The sequence below is a fragment of the Anabrus simplex genome, chromosome 3 (assembly GCF_040414725.1).
Source record: "Anabrus simplex isolate iqAnaSimp1 chromosome 3, ASM4041472v1, whole genome shotgun sequence".
NCBI classification, from domain to species: Eukaryota; Metazoa; Arthropoda; class Insecta; order Orthoptera; family Tettigoniidae; genus Anabrus; species Anabrus simplex.
This window is the reverse complement of record NC_090267.1, coordinates 458,766,179-458,784,606: the sequence shown is the minus strand read 5'-3', so window position 1 is coordinate 458,784,606 and position 18,428 is coordinate 458,766,179. Positions and strand designations below refer to the sequence as shown.

At 43.1% G+C, this 18,428-nt stretch overlaps 1 protein-coding gene across 1 annotated transcript in view; it reads right to left on the bottom strand.

Moving 5' to 3' along the window:
• The window catches only part of LOC136866859 (endochitinase), a 73,055-nt gene extending 59,474 nt beyond the window's left edge, over positions 1 to 13,581 (bottom strand). Inside the window, exons 1-4 of the mRNA XM_067143954.2 lie at positions 13,518 to 13,581; positions 12,460 to 12,638; positions 6,632 to 6,788; positions 1,732 to 1,954 (exon numbers count right to left, since the gene is read on the bottom strand). Of these exons, the coding sequence (XP_067000055.1) occupies positions 1,732 to 1,954; positions 6,632 to 6,788; positions 12,460 to 12,638; positions 13,518 to 13,581 (623 nt within the window). The remainder of the gene's footprint in view (positions 1 to 1,731; positions 1,955 to 6,631; positions 6,789 to 12,459; positions 12,639 to 13,517) is intronic.
• Positions 13,582 to 18,428: the final 4,847 nt, after the last annotated feature.

Genomic DNA, 18,428 nt, shown 5'->3' with positions numbered 1-18,428 from the left:
TTTCACGTCATCTCCGAACCCGCATCAAGAAATGGGACTGAGCGGTAGACACACATACAGTGCTACAAAAGTTTTGCAGGTTGCAATATTTCACAAGGTGAAACATACCTGAGAGATATATAATGATATATATATATAATATTAAGAAACCACTAGCGTATTTTACTATGTGTAACTAGTCTATTGTTATTTCGTTTAAGATAGGACCTTGTACGTGTTTTTTAATGTATTCTTTCTTACATATTATGTTCATAATTTCCAACCAGACGTCTGGTTTAATTTTGAGGTGCTTTGATATGACTGATGATGCCCCACATGAGGGGCGAAGCATGTCTCCATTTTAACGATGTTTAACTAAAAATGTTAACATCCTGTAATGTACTGAATAGGTTGGAGTCCAATAAATTCTCTTATATTATTATTAAGATTCTTTCAATACGGAAAATAAAATTATTTTCATTACTTGTAATATAATGATGTTCTACCCAGATCACGTTTGATATTTATCCGATAGCATAAGTTTGTCGCGTCAATCAGTTTTTCTCTCTTTCTTCTTTTCTTTCTTCCTTTCTTAGTCTGTTTCCCCATCAGGATTGGTTTTCCCTCGGACTCAGCAAGGGATCTTACCTCTAGCGCCTTCAAGGGCGGTGTCCTGGAGCTTGAGAGTTTGGGTCAGGGATAAAACTGGGGAGGAGGACCAGTACCTCATCCAGGCGGCCTCACCTGCTATGCTGAACAGGGGCCTTGTGGGGGTAAGAAGATAGACAAGGAAGAGGGAAGGAAGCGGCCGTGGCCTTAAGTTATGTACCATCCCGGCTTTTGCCTGGAAGAGAAGTGGGAAACCACGGAAAACCACCTCCAGGATGGAATTAATCCTTCTTAATCTTTTTACACTCCAGGGTTGGTTTTTCCCTCGGACTCAGCGAGGGATCCCACCTCTATCACCTCAAGGGCAGTGTCCTGGAGCATGAGACTTTGGGTCGGGGGTATAACTGGGAAGGATGACCAGTACCTCAGCGAGGGATCCCACCTCCACCGCCTCAAGGGCAGTGTCCTGGAGCGTGAGACATTGGGTCGGGGGATACAACTGTGAAGTGCTTAGCAACATTAAACATTTTCGGAAGTTTTCATTTTTTTTAAATGTCTAGGTGATGTTAGAGGAGATGGTTGTTTGGAAGGGAAATGCTTCGAGATCTCAGTAGTTCGTTAACTGGGAAGGACGCGGGTTCGAAAAATTTAGAATAACGTTTTCCGTTTCTGTAGAGGCACACGACCCTGAGGTTCACTCAGCCTGCACCAGAATTGAGTACTAGGTTAATTCTGGGGGGAAAACGCGGCCGATCATATAGCTTACCACTCTATCTCACATAGTGTCGAGGTTACGTAAAGTGGAAGGCCTTACCTTCCACTCCTTCGAGTACTGTACGAAATGGCTTTATTGCTGTAGGTGGAAGAGAAATATTTCGCGTTCAGCTATAAGAGGGGTACTGTGGGGGTGGGAGTGAGGGTGGAGAAAGCACCTATGCCAGGTAAGGAAATAATGATCTCCCCTAGGTCTCGCAAATGCCGGTCATTAACAAAGAAAAAGAAAGTGAATTGATCAGGGAACATCAGATAGGAAAAATAAGACGATTGAGTCAGGACAATATACACAGAATTTACTCAGCTCATGACCTTTGATTACCAGACACGAGTCACTAGGTGTTGTTGGTTGTGGTGTGTCATACTTACTCGCAGAGCTGGGGAACAGCAAAGCCGTCATCTACTGCTTTGCTGGCGGTGGGGACAGCCATTGTAATCTCCCAGTAACGGGGCTGCTTATTGAAAGCCTCCCGCAACTCAATGACGAAGGCCAGGAAGTTCGCCTTGTCAGCAGGAACGCCATCGCGACTTGCGTCACCCGGCGTCTCCCAGTCCAGGTCGAAGCCGTCGAAGCCATACTGATTCATAAATCCTGTGGGACATTGAATGGTATCATCTTTATTAAAGGTGAATAGGCGCTAACATAATTTTAATGCAAACTTGTCCTTAGGTAGCCTCAACAGGATGGGTTTTTAACACCTTATCCTGCGGCCTCTGGATAGGCCCCAAAATCTAGGCGTTTCCTAAACAATTGTGTGTGTAAAAAGTACGCTTCCTTTTGGTTACTGTTAAATAAAATTATGCTACCGCACATGTGCGATAGTCCGCCTCTGTGGTGTAGTGGTTAGCGTGATTAGCTGCCACCCCCGGAGGTCCGGGTTCGATTCCCGGCTCTGCCACGAAATTTGAAAAGTGGTACGAGGGCTGGAACGGGGTCCACTCAGCCTCGGGAGGTCAACTGAGTAGAGGTAGGTTCGATTCCCACCTCAGTCATCCTCGAAGTGGTTTTCCGTGGTTTCCCACTTCTCCTCCAGGCGAATGCCGGGATGGTACCTAACTTAAGGCCACGGCCGCTTCCTTCCCTCTTCCTTGCCTGTCCCATCCAATCTGCCCATCCCTCCACTAGGCCCCTGTTCAGCATAGCAGGTGAGGCCGCCTGGGCGAGTTACTGGTCATTCTCCCCAGTTGTATCCCCCGACCCAAAGTCTGAATCTCCAGGACACTACCCTTGAGGCGGTAGAGGTGGGATCCCTCGCTGAGTCCGAGGGAAAAACCGACCCTGGAGGGTAAACAGATTACGAACGAGCGAACATGTGCGATAAAATAAATTAACTGTATATTTCATCGCCTTCTCAATGTGCTTCAACAGACACACATTTATTATATATAATTTCAAAGAGTATATACTTACGATAACAATGTAAACAAACAAATCTCAGTCATTCAAATGTGTTTTATAAATATAGATTTTAAAAATACAAAATTGGAGAATCTCCGTGGCTCAGGGGGCAGCGCGCCGGTCTCTCACCGATGGGTTCCGTGGTTAAAATCCCGGCATCTCCATGTGAGATTTGTGCCGGACAGAGGTTTTTCTCCGGGTACTCTGGTTTCCCCTGTCATCTTTCATTCCAGCAACTCTCTCCAATATCATTTCATGTCATCTGTCAGTCATTAATCATTGTTCCTAGAGGAGTGTGACAGGCTTCGGCAGTCGGCACAATTCCTATCCTCGCTGCTTGATGGGGGCTTCATTAATTCCATTCCTGACCCGGTGGAATGACTGTAAATAGGCTGTAGATTTCCATTTCAATAGATAATATCACCCGTGAACTTTTTACACTAGTGTAATTTAATCACTTGACTAACGCCTCCAGCTTACATCTTTCCAGCCGTGTAAAAGAAGGGCCGCTTTGAAAACAAGTTGCATAAACAACCAGCCGTTAATTTGTAGCCAAGAAGACGGGGGAACTCATCCCGAGAAAATATAACAATGACAAATATGCCCATCTGCAGCCAACCTTAATAAAGAGCTTGCAAGACAGGCAGATGGATATAGACAAATGCATTCTATTTAATTTAGTACCGTACCTGCATTTTTGTCCGCCTCTGTGGTGTAGTGGTTAGCGTGATTAGCTGCCACCCCCGGAGGCCCGGGTTCGATTTCCAGCTCTGCCACGAAATTTGAAAAGTGGTACGAGGGCTGGAACGGGGTCCACTAAGCCTCGGGAGGTCAACTGAGTAGAGGTGGGTTCGATTCCCACCTCAGCCATCCTGGAAGTGGTTTTCCGTGGTTTCCCACTTCCCCTCCAGGCGAATGCCGGGATGGTACCTAACTTAAGGCCACGGCCGCTTCCTTCCCTCTTCCTTGCCTATCCCTTCCAATCTTCCCCTCCCTCCACAAGGCCCCTGTTCAGCATAGCAGGTGAGGCCGCCTGGGCGAGGTACTGGTCATACTCCCCAGTTGTATCCCCCGACCAAGAGTCTGAAGCTCCAGGACACTGCCCTTGAGGCGGTAGAGGTGGGATCCCTCGCTAAGTCCGAGGGAAAAACCGAACCTGGAGGGTAAACAGATGATGATGATGATGACCTGCATTTTTACATTTACCAGATTTTCCTTGATAAACTAGTCCTTTTATATTCGATTAATTTAAACTTATATATTATATTCTTTTGAAATGAATTTGTTTCTATATTTTGTAACAATAGACTGCAAAATAAGACCTTTTCTCATTTTTCTGTAGATGTACAACAACAAGCAAAACTTACACAAATGTACATAAGCTTCCACAAGCTTATACACGGTTCGGATGGGTGTATCTGTCTCTCCGGCGCTCCTTACTATTTGTGTTCGTCATCAAACTTTCCAACAGGTGGAGGACCCCCGATCCCCGCGTTCCTCCAACATTGTTAATAACTATTTGAATGCTTTTTAAATTCGATCCTGCGAAAGTCCTACGGCGTTGCAGTTTATGTAAATATATAAATTATTCATCATAGCTGAGATAATGTCCGACTCATTGGCTGAATGGCCAGCGTTGAGGCGTTCGGTTCCCGGCCGGGTCGAGGATTTTAATCACCTCTGATTAATTCTTCTGGCTCGGGGACTGACTGTTTGTGTTTGTCCCAACACTTACCTCTTCATATTCACACAACACACTACACTACCAACCACCACAGAAACACGCAATAGTGATTATATACCTCCATATAGGTTTGGCGTCAGGAAGGGCATCCGGCCGTAAAACAGGGCTAAATCCACATGTTTGACACAGTTACCACCCGTAACCCCACAGATGTGGGAAAAGCGGTAGAAAAAGAAGACGAAGAAGAAGCTGAACAATTCTTAATGTAGTGAAGAGCCAATAATATTGGCCCCATAAAATACTGTATATAGGTGCATGTTAAGTTTTAGACTGAAAGCTGGTTGGATCCTCAACAAATCCACCATCAACTGTTATAGATAACCTAACTGTCACTGAGGAAGTGAAATAAGGAAAAAATAGTATTGTTCCCCGTTGCTTTTCTCGCCGAGTCAGAACAGGCTGTTACATATCAGTCTACCGAGTCCATTGAAATAAATGTACAGAATTATCCTGTGAACAACGCCTTCACACAATTTACCATGGGGGATAATAATAATAATAATTTAATGTGGCTATTTCTAGGTGAGTGCAGCCCTTGTAAGGCAGACCCTTCGATGAAGGTGGGAGGCATCTGCCATGTGTAGGTAACTGCATGTTATTGGGGTGGAAGATAGTGTTATGTGTGGTGTGTGAGTTGCAGGGATGTTGGGGACCCTCTGAGCCGAAGGCCAGTACGCTGACCATTCAGCAAACGAGTCGGACAAAGTGAACTCGTGTCCTCATCACGAGGTGGTGCAGCTCTTTTCAGGCACACCCCCAATGGAGGTGAGCTGCATGTACCATTCCAACCACATACCAGCCCTCTTGCCTTTCTTGAATTTCTGACAGTACCGGGAATCGAACCCGTGGCCCCAAGGACGGCAGCTATTAACACCGTTACGCTATGGAGGTGGACACTTCAAATATAACAATATTATATGAATATAATATTTTTAAAAATACAAAATTGGAGAACCTCCGTGGCTCAGGGAGCAGCGCGCCGGCCTCTCACCGATGGGTTCCGTGGTTAAAATCCCGGCATCTCCATGTGAGATTTGTGCGGGACAGAGGTTTTTCTCCGGGTACTCTGGTTTCCCCTGTGTGCATTAAGGGGTTGATTCGAAATTTGTCTTTTCTTCTTTAAGACTATGGTGACTAGCGTATCTCATCTCGTATGGAAGTTTGAATGTGATACTTTTCTCGAAATTCCTAAAAAAAAGAACAAGGTATAGCACCTCGTGCTCCTATCAGTAGATCTATTACATACTACTGCTACTAAAAGTTTTCATTCATCCCCTGAAGGGGGAGGCGGGCCTCCTAGACGCTGACGTCGTCTCTCAGGCCAGGGGATTTGTTTCGGAGGGGGAGATGTGCGGAGAAGGTGAGAGGGTTGGCGGGCGTGGCCTATACTAGGAACTGTCCCGGCATTCGCCTTAGTGCAGGAGAATGGAAAACCACGGAAAACCATTCTCAGGACAGCCGACGGTGGAGACTAGCCCCTTTCCGTCTCCCGAATACAGAGGCGTAAAGGCTCGGTAGAGCCGTCGTGGCCACCGCTTCTCTGCTCATTTGGCCGGTCGGAGTACCTAGTACAGAAGACCCATCTGAGGAAACATTTTAGATTTATTCGTGCACGTGCAACCCTATCTGTCGCAAAGCATTAGCGATTTTAGACCTCACCGTGTGATAGCGCGAATCACGTAGTAATGTTCCTCTATCACAGAATACTAAGACATGTTCAAGTGATTTGTTCTCGGTACAGTGTCTGCATCAGGTACCGTCTAAGAATCTGCCTGGAATGGTCCAGACAACTGCCACGTTTGTGTTCGGTTTTAACATGTATCCACTAACCAAATGTCAAGTCCCCGAGCTAGAAGAATTAACCTGACGCGGTTAAAATCCCTGGTCCAGTCGGGTAACAAACCCGGGGCCCTCTGAACGGAAGAACTCTTTTCTGACCATTCACCCAAGGAGGCGGATAGAAGGTCGAATGAACTGATTGTGTATAATTTGAAAAATAAAAATAAACTAAGGCTATAGGAAGTAGTTTAAATTATATCAAAACTTGTGTAACACAATATGATTTGTCTGGGCATTACTGGGTTGGTTATGTTCACTTCAGGGCAATAAAGAGGTGCTGTACTTACCGACTATACTGCGGATCATACTGGCTCTTCTATTTGGATTGCTAACCATATCTGAGAATGACTTCCCGCCTTCGCTCCAACCTCCGATTGCAATTTGTGTTCTCAGATCCGGATATCTCTCCTTGAGGCTGACAAATTGTCTGAATTTAGGAGGATCCTGAAACAATACACAGCATTGTTAGGAAGGCTTTCTTTACTGGCCTTGGATAGTCAATTTCATGGGGATTCGCCTGATTAGAGTAAAAAGAGACATTCGAGGACAACGAAGCCCAGATGAGCTGGTGTCAAGCCGTGCAACGGGAACGTTCAGTTGAAATAAAGAGCTGGCAACACTGCAAATGACTTAAACACGGTTTCATCAACAAGGGTTCAATATACTCCCACCCTGGATTAGTTAATAGTTTAACTAGTTCTTGCAAATCACCGAACTATTTCGGTAGAGGGTTAACTAACACCGTATTAAACCTCGCCGGAAACAGCTACCTAATACCAATCAAGAAAGCTGCGATTGAAAATTAGGGGTTATGAAGTTCTTCTTCTTCTTCTTCTTCTTCTTCTTCTTCTTCTTCTTCTTCTTCTTCTTCTTTTTTTCATGGGGTCTCTAAATATTAGTTTCTAATTACCGTCGACCTCTAAGATCTTTTGCTACCATGTTTTTCCTTCATTCCCACCTACTATCTGCGCACTTTTTAGCGATAGATTTGTGTACGGGTTTGAGAAGTAAGGAGGGAGCCCTTCCGATTCCGTTAGTACTGCCAACTGAATGGAAATGAAATCTGAATTGAATCGATAATACGATCGATCGATATGAATTTTCTAAACCTTTGTTATTTTAAGCCAACAACTGTGCCACACACATATTATATAACACTATATAACATTTCTCGATGCGAATTTTATTCCTAGAGTGAATTCTATAGTTTGGCTTTACTGTGTAAATAACAACAGTACTAGTACGTAAAGTGTACGCCAGACGTCGTACAGCGATGCATAAGCGATTCATAATTTGTGTTTCGAAGATTGCCAGTACGAATCTCGAAGATTGCCGAGGTCGACCGCTTCAGCACTAGGGTGTAAATCTATCGCTAAAAAGAGCGCAGATAGTAGATATACCTGCTCCCTTCACAAAGCTGCTGGTTGTTCTTATTGGGTCCTTTCTGGATTTTTTCTCTCTCTCTCTCTTCACTTGGTAGTCCTAGAGTGGAGAGTCTGATTCTACCCAGCGCCTCGCATTCGAAAAGTATGTGTTCAGCTGATTCCTCTGCTTCATTGCATTTCCTACATATATTGTCTCTTATTACTCCAATTCTATGTAGGTGTTTTTTCAGATGGCAGTGTCCTATCAACAATCCTGCTACCCATCTTATATTTTCTCTGCTGAGTTTCAACAGTTCTTTAGTATGCTTCTTGTTTGGTCTTTTTATCAGTTCCTTTGCAAGCCTGCATCCTGGAGTAATTTTCCAGTATTCCATTTGTTTCTTTTGTACCCATTTTCCTATGTAGTATCAGGCTTGTCCATAGGAAATCTCGTATACAGGTTCTGGGCCTACAAGATGTGTTTCTGCCCCTTTCCTGGCCAGTATATCTGCCTTTTCATTTCCTTCTATACCTGCATGCCCTGGTACCCATATGATTTTGACAATGTTGTACTTTTGAGAGATTCAGGAGAAGTGAGTGGCAGTACCAGACAATTCTGGATATTATTCGGACTGTTTCTACTGCCTTAATGGCCGCTTGGCTGTCTGTGAAAATGAAAATGTTCTTATTCTTATAGTTCATTTTCAGATTTTCTTCAAGACATGTTGTGATTGCTATCACTTCAGCTTGAAAAACTTTAGTGTGTCTGCCCAGACTCATCTGGATTGATCTCTCAGGTCTTCCCCCGTTGATCCCTCCTCCTGTGCCACCCACAGTCTTTGAGCCATCAGTCCACCACATTATATCTTCTTTTTCAGTATTCCATTTGTTGATATCCCAGTCTTCTTTTTTTTTATTATCTGGGTCTCAAACGGTTTTTCAAAGTTGTACTTTGGTATCATATGATCAGAAGGAATGTGTAGAACTTCCTCTGTTATTACTCTGTTAATTTTACAGTGTCCTAGATTGGGTCTTTGTGCATTCCACCACTCTGATTATGCCAATCTATATGAACTCATTCTAGCCTGTTCTTTTTATGAAAATGCATAGTGATGGGAGGTCTAGTAAAGTATTCAAGGCTTCTGTCGGCGTAGTTCTCATAGCCCCTCATATGCATGCCATTCTCTGTAGGCTATCCAATCTACTGCCAACTTTCCCTTGGCTTACATTCTGCCACCAGATGATTGCAGCATAGGCCATCAACGATCTAATGATCATTGCGTATGTCCACATTACCATTGATGGTTCTTAGGCCCCGTGTCTTCCCGACGACTCTTTTACATGTATACAGCAAGTTCTTGGCCCATGTTATGTTCCGTTCTATACGTGGATTCCACGTTAGATTTTTATCTAACACTACATCTAGGTGCAGTGCCTGTTCTTCCATAAATATATCTTGCCCAAAGAGCTTCAGTGATCCGTTTTCCTCTAATTTTCTCCTTCTTGTAAAAGGGACCAGAGTTATCTTGTTCGGTTTCACTGATAGTTGTTCTTCCCGACACCAGTTCTCCACAAGGTTGAGTGATCTTTTCATGAGGTCCTGGATAACACTCATTAACACTCATCACTAGGGCTCGGATGATTAAGACCTATAAATAGCCCAAATAAGCAAGCAAATATGACCTCAAAAGTGACCTAATATGACCTCAAAAGTGATGAAATATGACGTAAAAATTACAAAATATGACTCGAAAATAGTTGGCGAGAGTGTTTTGAAGATTACGTTTTACATTCTCGGCAACTATTCCATATGATTGTTGTACTGGATTTCAATACTTGCATGAATTTCTAAGCTAGCAATTTCTAAACGAGTAATTGCGCTGGATATAATTCCAAAGTTCGACTATATACCGTATATATGCCAGACTTTCTAACAAACTGTTGGAAAACAATTCCTGTCCAATCTTGATAGAAGAGGCAGAGTATTCCACTCGTATTAACTGCAGATGTGATACCAAGAAGCAGTTTTGTGAGCACTAGTTCGCATTCGGTAAGTTAAAGATGATTTTGCACAGCTACAGCTGTCATCAAGCCGCCAAAATATGACCGAAATATGACGCTTCTACGAAAATAGCTCAAAATATGACCTAATGACGAAAATAACCAAAATATGCACTTAAATGACAAATAAAAATCACTTAATTGTGACGATAACCATCTGATTTGCACCAACATCCAATCAGGCAAGAAAATAGAGGCAAAGAAAAAATATGACTTTTCCTAAACATCCGAGCCCTACTCATCACCTTATCTCGTATCACAATCACTAGGTCATATGCGTATAAAGTTACTTCTCGCATGGTTCTTTTTTTTTGCGCGCGGTATTTCGTTTCCTTCCACGGTGGCGTGGTAGCCTGCATAATGTCTTCCGTTAGCATTGATGCATTTGAACATTTCACGGAAGAAAGTGTTTCGTGTGGTATGCTGGTACGTTCTGTTCCCGTGTGTTTCCCATGACTACTATCTGCGTCTCACGAGAAGTCGCGGCAGCTTGTATGTACGGCACAAGTAACAGGTACTACACTCTAAACCAGGGCCTCTCAAACGCCCAAAACCTCAGACATGCGCAGAGATTCTGTGCACCGTGCATCGGTCCGACTCGGCTCGGTTCAGACCAGCGTTTTGACTCGAGGGGACTTGGCTAAGCTCGGCTCAATTCGGCTCGGATTGTGGAACGCTGAGGAGCAAGGGGAGGGGAGAGACAGGCCGAGCGAGCGAGACAGGCGTAGGGAAAGAGAGAGAGAGAGCACTATTGCTCAAACTCGAGGAGTGGGGGGTCTGCACTCTGGTCAACTTGGCGAAGTAGTCTTTTGCACCTTGCGCCGCGCAATGCGCCGGTGCATGCACCCTGAGGGGCTCTCCTCTAAGCTCAAACATTTGTCGTGACAGTCAATGCGAACTCTCTGAAACAGATGCATGTTCACTATTAACTTGTTCATATGCCGTACCTGCTTATAATTGTAGTAGGCTAAATGTGCAACTACTGTAAAGCATAATTGCACTTCCACTTTGAAGCTTCAGAATAGCATTTTATTTCGCAAGAGTATCTGTGGACGGACAGTTATTGTTTATTGTCAGGCATTGAGACTTGAGACGCGCATGCGCGGCAGCCATGTTTACCTCTCACCCGAGCGACTTATCGTCAAACGACCATAGTTTATAGAGTTGTAGAAAATGAGATCCGACATGGAAATAAAGCATGTCCATATAACGTAGCCTATTTTCTTCTACAGGTTTGCCAGAAACTTTAGAGCAGTGTTGCCAACTTGTCAGGAGCTAGCAGTCACATGAGGAAAACATGTTATTTGGATTTGATGTTATGAGGTCATGGTATCATAAATGTGTAATGCGTGGGGAAAGGTTACTTATCTCTTAGTGAGCAAATGACGACAGATAATGAGACTGAGAGAGTAGCATTTATCATCATCATCATCATCATCATCATCATCTGTTTACCCTCCAGGGTCGGCTTTTCCCTCGGACTCAGCGAGGGATCCCACCTCTACCGCAGTGTCCCGGAGCTTCAGACTCTTGGTCGGGGATACAGCTGGGGTGAATGACCAGTACCTCGCCCAGACGGCCTCACCTGCTATGCGGAACAGGGGCCTTGTGGAGGGATGGGAAGAGTGGAAGGGATAGGCAAGGAAGAGGCCTTATGTTAGGTACCATCCCGGCATTCGCCTGGAGGAGAAGTGGGAAACAACGGAAAACCACTTCCAGGATGGCTGAGGTGGGAATCGAACTCACCTCTACTCAGTTGACCTCCCGAGGCTGAGTGGACCCCGTTCCAGCCCTCATACCACTTTTCAAATTTTGTGGCAGAGCCGGGAATCGAACCCGGGCCTCCGGGGGTGGCAGCTAATCACGCTAACCACTACACCACAGAGGCGGACCATTGTTAATTTTAACAGTTAAAAACATTATATCAGCTCATAATGTAATGACAGGTGATGGTGGTGGTGGTGATTATTGTTTAAAAAGGAAGTATAACTAGGCAACCATCCTCTATATAACACTAATCAGAGAGAAATCATGGAAGGGGTCCGACACTTCGAAAAATGAAGGTATCGGCCAAAGAAAGACAAGGGCCACGAAGGGCATGAAAATGAAAGAATCCCTAGGCCTCTATACGTAATACCGTCGGGGTCTGAAAAGAACAACAGTATGTAATGTCCGATGTAAATTAGCAAGTAAAAAAGTGCGCCTCAATCCAGGATCGAACCCTCGACCTCCTGCATGCTAACCCAAAATTTAATCCACTGCACCAACTGTACAGCACGACTAGTACGTGCTGGCAGAGATAGTTACCCTACATGTGGTTACAGTGTTGCCAGATTGCCACTTTTCAACGTTCTTTATCTGCTGGAAATACTCGCAGGACGAACTTTTGTGAGATACATTTTTTTATTGCTGGCATGTGAGGAGTCGTGCTGCGACGCCCGAGTGCGCGAATCTCGCTTCACCCTGTATAGATTCCACATGTCTTGTGACAAGTAATACGTCCGGAATACCCCTAGGAAGAAAAACCGCCTGGGTCGTAAGGTAACTTCAGATAGTGAAGGTCATGTCAGCTTATGACACATACACATAAACAGATAAGTGGAATTGAGCCTGAGAATAACAGGAAATAATATTATACTGTAGAAATATCGGCCAGTAGGGTGTAGGATTAACCCACAAAACATACTCACATCTGACTGGACGACTTTCACTTCCCATTTATTCACATCTATGCCAATGAACGTGTAGACAGCGTGTGTACACAAATTTCCAGGGATGTTGTCAATAGAATACCCAAAGCCATCAGGTCTGTACTGGCCTCCTGGGTTGTAGTAGCACACCACACGACCTCGCTCTCCCGCATGACACTCTGGAAACATGGCAAGGCAAAATATGATGCAAAGTTAATTTTTGAAAGAGAACAGGTAATATTATTTGGAAGGCTCGCCTGTGCGTATATTTTCATCCTTACAATGCAAGTTAGATCTATTTTATACATCACCTTTGTACAGGCCACGTAGGACACTGGAAGGGTGAACGATAAAAGGTTTAGATGCTGCATACAGGAAAATCAAGGAAACCTTTGGAGAAAGGAAAACTAGGTGCATGAACGAATATTGAATTTTCACGACCCCATTGTAATCGAAATAAACATTCAACCTATTAGGATTTGTTCCGTACATGTAGTACGTGTTGAAGAGATGTTAATATATTTATTTATTTATTTATTTATTTATTTATTTATTTATTTATTTATTTATTTATTTATTTACCGTCCAAGGTAGTATTTTCCCCTGGACTCAGCGAAGGATCCCACCTCTACCGCCTCAAGGTCAGTGTCCTGGAGCTTGAGGGGATACAACTGGAGAGGAGAAACAGTACCTCGTCCAGGGGACCCCACCTGCTATACTGAACAGGGACCTTGTGGAGGGATGGGAAGATTGGAAGCGATACGCTAGGAAGAGGGAAGGAAGCGGCCGTGGCCTTTAGTTAGGTACCATCCCGGCATTTGCCTGGAGGAGAAGTGGGAAACCATGGTAAACCACTTCGAAGATGGTTGAGGTGGAAATCGAACCCGGACCTCCGGGGGTGGCAGCTAATCACACTAACCATTACATCGCAGAGGCGGATTAAGTTACAATTACAAATTGAAAATCGAATAATAACAACATTTCCGATATAGCAAACCCTCATTTTTCTCAGTCTTTATTGATAACGTTAACACAATCTACTGATGTATCAGACTTACCTGTAAGGTCAAGAATAGCTGCCAACAATCCCAGAACAAATAATAGGAAGCCTTTTCCTGTCATTTCCTGAAACACGATAGTAATAATAATAACACACACAGAAACTGATTGTCATTCAGAAGTAATTAAAAAATAGCATCTTATATTAATATTACGAAAGAATGCAGAATGGGAGTACTTGCAGATTACGTGACCCCATATTAAATCAATATTAAAAGTATTTTATTTGGTTTCGACAACGAATCAGAGTAATATAGTTAATGAAAATGACAATTTTCCATCCGAATGAACTGAAATGGTGTATGGCTTTTAGTGCCGGGAGTGTCCGAGGACAAGTTCGGCTCGCCAGGTGCAGGTCTTCTGATTTGACGCACGTAGGCGACCTGCGCGTTGTGATGAGGATGAAATGATGATGAAGACTACACATAAACCCAGCCCCCGTGCCAGCGAAATTAATCAATGAAGGTTAAATTTCGCGACCCTACCGGGAATCGAACCCGGGACCCTTGTGACCAAAGGCCAGCACGCTAACCATTTAGCCATGGAGTCGTAGGTCTACGCCATCCGAATGAAGTGACTCGTTTCAAATCTGTTTTCATCGTGTATTGTGTAATGATAAAAATAATGTTATTGGTTTTACGTTCTACAAACCACTTTTGCCACTTATAGAAACGCCGATGGGTCTGGAATTTGTCCCGCAGGAGTTCTTTTCTTCCTTCTTACTTTCTTTCTTTCTTTCTTTCTTTCTTTCTTTCTTTCTTTCTTTCTTTCTTTCTTTCTTTCTTTCTTCCTTAGTCCGTTTACCGTCCAGGATTGGTTTTTCCCTGGGACTCGGCGAGGGATCCCTCCTCAGCCGCCTCAAGGGCAGTGTCCTGGAGTGTGAGATATTTGGTCGGAATACAACTGAGAAGGAGGACCAATATATCACCCAGGAGGCCTCACCTGCCACTACCTTGTAGGGAATGGTAAGATTGGAAGGGATAGGCAAAGGAGAGGGAAGGAAGTGGCGGTGGCCTTAAGTTAGGTACCATCCCGGCATTTTTCTTGGAGGAGAATTGGAATACCACAAAAACCCAGTTCGAGGAGGGCTGAGATAGGAATCGAACGCCTTCTACTGAATTGACCTCCCGATACTTAGTAGACCCTGTTCCAGCCCTCGTACCATTTTTGAAATTTTGTGGCAGAGCCGGGAGAGGCAGAAAATCACACTAACCACCACAATACAGAGGCGGATTTCAGGAGTAAATCTACCGACAATTGGCTGGCGTATTTGAACACCTTCAAATACTATCGGACTGAACTTGGATCGAACCCACAAACTAGGATTCAGAAGGCCAGCGCTTCTACATTCTGAGCCACTCAGCCTGGCTGCATTGTGTAATGTTCCTAGTATTGGTTATATCAACGAGGTATTCGAGCATATCGGTTTGTTAATGAGCCGCAATTGAACTAATTTGTAATTGCTTACGGTTTACTTGTTGAAATGGATCGAATTTTGTTCCAGTTTGCACAAAGGTTGGCGCTGTTACCATGGACTAACTGATAATTAAGTGGAAAAATCACAATTCATTGTATGCCACAGATTCACACCAAGGCTGATTTCTTTTAAGCAATACAATTTACTTGTAAATCCATAATAGATATTAAAGAAAATTGCTGAAGATATATTATTATTTTTCTACCTTTCCCTCTCTACTTTCATTTTCAAAGGAGTAAGGTACATTATCTCAGAAACGACTGCTTCAATCAACTTGGAATTAACCAGCGATGGGAAGAGCACAAGAATAAATTAGTTGGGCTGAATTACAGTTCTTTCTTTATTTTCTTAATCCGTTTACCATGCAGGGTTGGATTTTCCCTCGGACTCAGCGAGGGATCCTACCTCTACAGCCTCAAGGGCAGTGTCCTGGAACCTGGGACTTTGGGTCGGGGAGATAACCGGGGAGGACGACCAGTACCTCATCCAGGCGGCCTCAGCTGCTATGGTGAACAGGGGCCTTGTGGGGGATGGGAAGATTGGAAGGAATAGACAAGGAAGAAGGAAGATAGCGTCTGTGGCCGTAAGTTAGGTGGCATTCCGGCATTTGCCTGGAGGAGAAGTGAGAAATAACGGAAAACCACTTCGAGGATGGCTGAGTGAGTAATCGAAACCCCCTCTACTCAGTTGACCTCCTGAGGCTGAGTGCACCGTGTTCTAGCCCTCGAAACTCTCTTCAAATTTCGTGGCAGAGCCGTGAATCGAACTCGGGCCTCTGTAGGTGGCCGCTAATCACACTAACCACTACATTCTGTTTAGTCGAGCACGTCTCCTTAATTCCAAGTCTTCCCAATCCAATGTTTGCATCATTTTCATAACACTGCTCTTTTGTCGGAAATCAATCAGAACAAATCGTGCTTCTTTCTTTAAGTTCTTTTCCAGTTCTCGTATCAAGTAGTCCTGATGAGGGCCCCGTGCACTAAAACCGTACTCTAACTGGGGTCTTACCAGTGCTTAATACACCCTCCCCCTTACATCCTTACCATATGAAGAGATCTGTAACCCTTATTTATAATCCCGTGTATGTGACTACCCCAATGAAGATCTTTCCTTATATTATCATCTAGGTACAGTTCAAACCGTTTATAGCGACATCGCTTTTAACGACGTATTGGATATAACGCCGAAATCTAACGGTCCAGTCTGAATTCTACATAAACACTGTATTTAAAAAATAGCTTAGTTCGACATCGCTTATTACGAGATATCGTATAAAAAGACATATCGGAGAAATGTATCGGCTATAACAGGGCTTTACAAGTAACTAATACAATTTGAGAAACCCTAATTCACGCTGTGACCAATCCAATCCACAATTGGAAGTCTAGTCAAGAAATGAAATGAAAGCAACGTACAAAAAAAAAAAAAAAAAAAAAAAAAAAAAACCCTCCTAAATTTACAATTTTATAAGGTTCATTTATTTTTGGCCCAAATGTTGTCTCCGTTGGAAATGAATTCATTGCAACTACATGTGGACTATAAATTGAATATTAACGATTTTAACCAAGATTCCGGTTTTGTAAAAGTTCTTACGAACAGTTGAAGAAACCCCAATTCTAGTCAATACAATTTGAGAAACTCCAATTCACACCTTGATCAATCCAATCCACAATTGGAAGCCTAGTCATAATAAAATAAGTTAATTCATTGTTCATAAATTCTGGCAAAGTGAATGCACATATTGTACATATTGTACATAATGTAAACTATTGTAAACTATATAAATAGCATAAGACAATTGTTTTTAGATTAAGTTAGTTTACTATAAGTTCCAATGTTATAGTTTTAATCCTTGACCTTAAGTTTAATGTAGGCTGAAGATGCCCATAACTAGGGCGAAACATGTCCCTAACTGGTGTGCTTAATTCATGTAGAATTTAACTACTAAAAATATATATTTGTATTGAATAGGTGGACACGATGTTTTTAATCTTGAAAGAGTTTACTTATAACAGGGGTTTCCAAATGGCGGCCCGCGAAGCCTTTTTTGCGGCCCGTGAGAGCATTGTAAGAAGTAATGTGAAGAAAAGTCACAAAAATAATTCGTTCAAAAACCTATTAATTTGTATACATCTTATAGACCCAAGTCAGAACTAATTATTCTTTAATAGGCCTTCTAGTTCCTCTTTTCAAGTGTTCACTTGTTCTCAATAGATTATTTTTGATTTTTTAAAATTTAAAATCCAAATTTCAAGTAATAATGTTATTATTTTTGCGTCCCACTGACTACGTTTGATGGTTTCCGGAAACATAGAGGTGTCGAAATTTTGTCCCGCAGGAGTTTTTTGCGTTCCAGTAAATCTACCTAGACGAGGCGGACGTATTTGAGCACCTTCAAATACCACCGGACTGAGCCAGAATCCCAGCCCCTCAACCGTCTCGGCCACTCAGCCCGGCTCCGAACTTTACTCTTTTACGCAATTTTAAAATAATGATTTAAGCAATTACAATTATCAAACCCTCATTTCAATTGAACTATGCATATTATTTTATAATGGTGTTTCTGTACTATTTGCAGAAATTTACGAAAATTTGCCTGTTCAAGTGCGGCCCTTGAACATGACTAAGGTTTCCAAAATGGCCCTCGAATCCCTACAAATTGGAAACCCCTGGGCTATAACGTCCAATTATTTTGTTATTTTTTATTACGTATTTGTGGTTTGCTAAAAACAATGTAACGCTTATTAGTGGAGAATTCAATTTAGTCTGTTAAATAGTCAAGGCAAGCGTCGCTGTGAATATGTCACAAAAGAAAAGAAAGTTTTTAATATTGGAGAAAAGTCACACCTAATTTGGCAATTTGAAAATGGAGAAACAAACGTCAACATTGCGAGGGAATTGGGTGTATCATACTGAACGATTTCTATCATTTGAAGGAACAGAGAGAAAATACAGTCTCTTTTCTAAAATTTTAAAAGATCAAGTGGGCCAAGGTAGTGAAGGATCTTTACTTAGATCGTTTAAAGCAGCAAAGAACAAATAATTTGCCGATCAATGGGCCTGTTCTTCAAGTGAAAGCCAATGAAATTCTTCTCAGTCCCACTCCATAAATACTTTACTGTAAATACAGTACTTATTTCAGTTACGTTTTGTATAGTTTTAACTTTATATATTAAAGGAGTTTACTAAAAACAGGCCAACGGCCGTAGCCGTGTTGAAACACCGGATCCCGTGGGATCTCCGAAGTTAAGCAACATTCGGCGTGGTCAGAAGTTGGATGGGTTGCCACGCGCTGTTGGAATTGGGTGTATCATACTGAACGATTTCTATCATTTGAAGGAATGGAGGAGCGGAAAGGAACTGGCCACCCTAGCGCGCTCAGGAACACCTCTGCGGAGGTTCGGATCTGCCTTCGGGCAGAATAACCCTTACC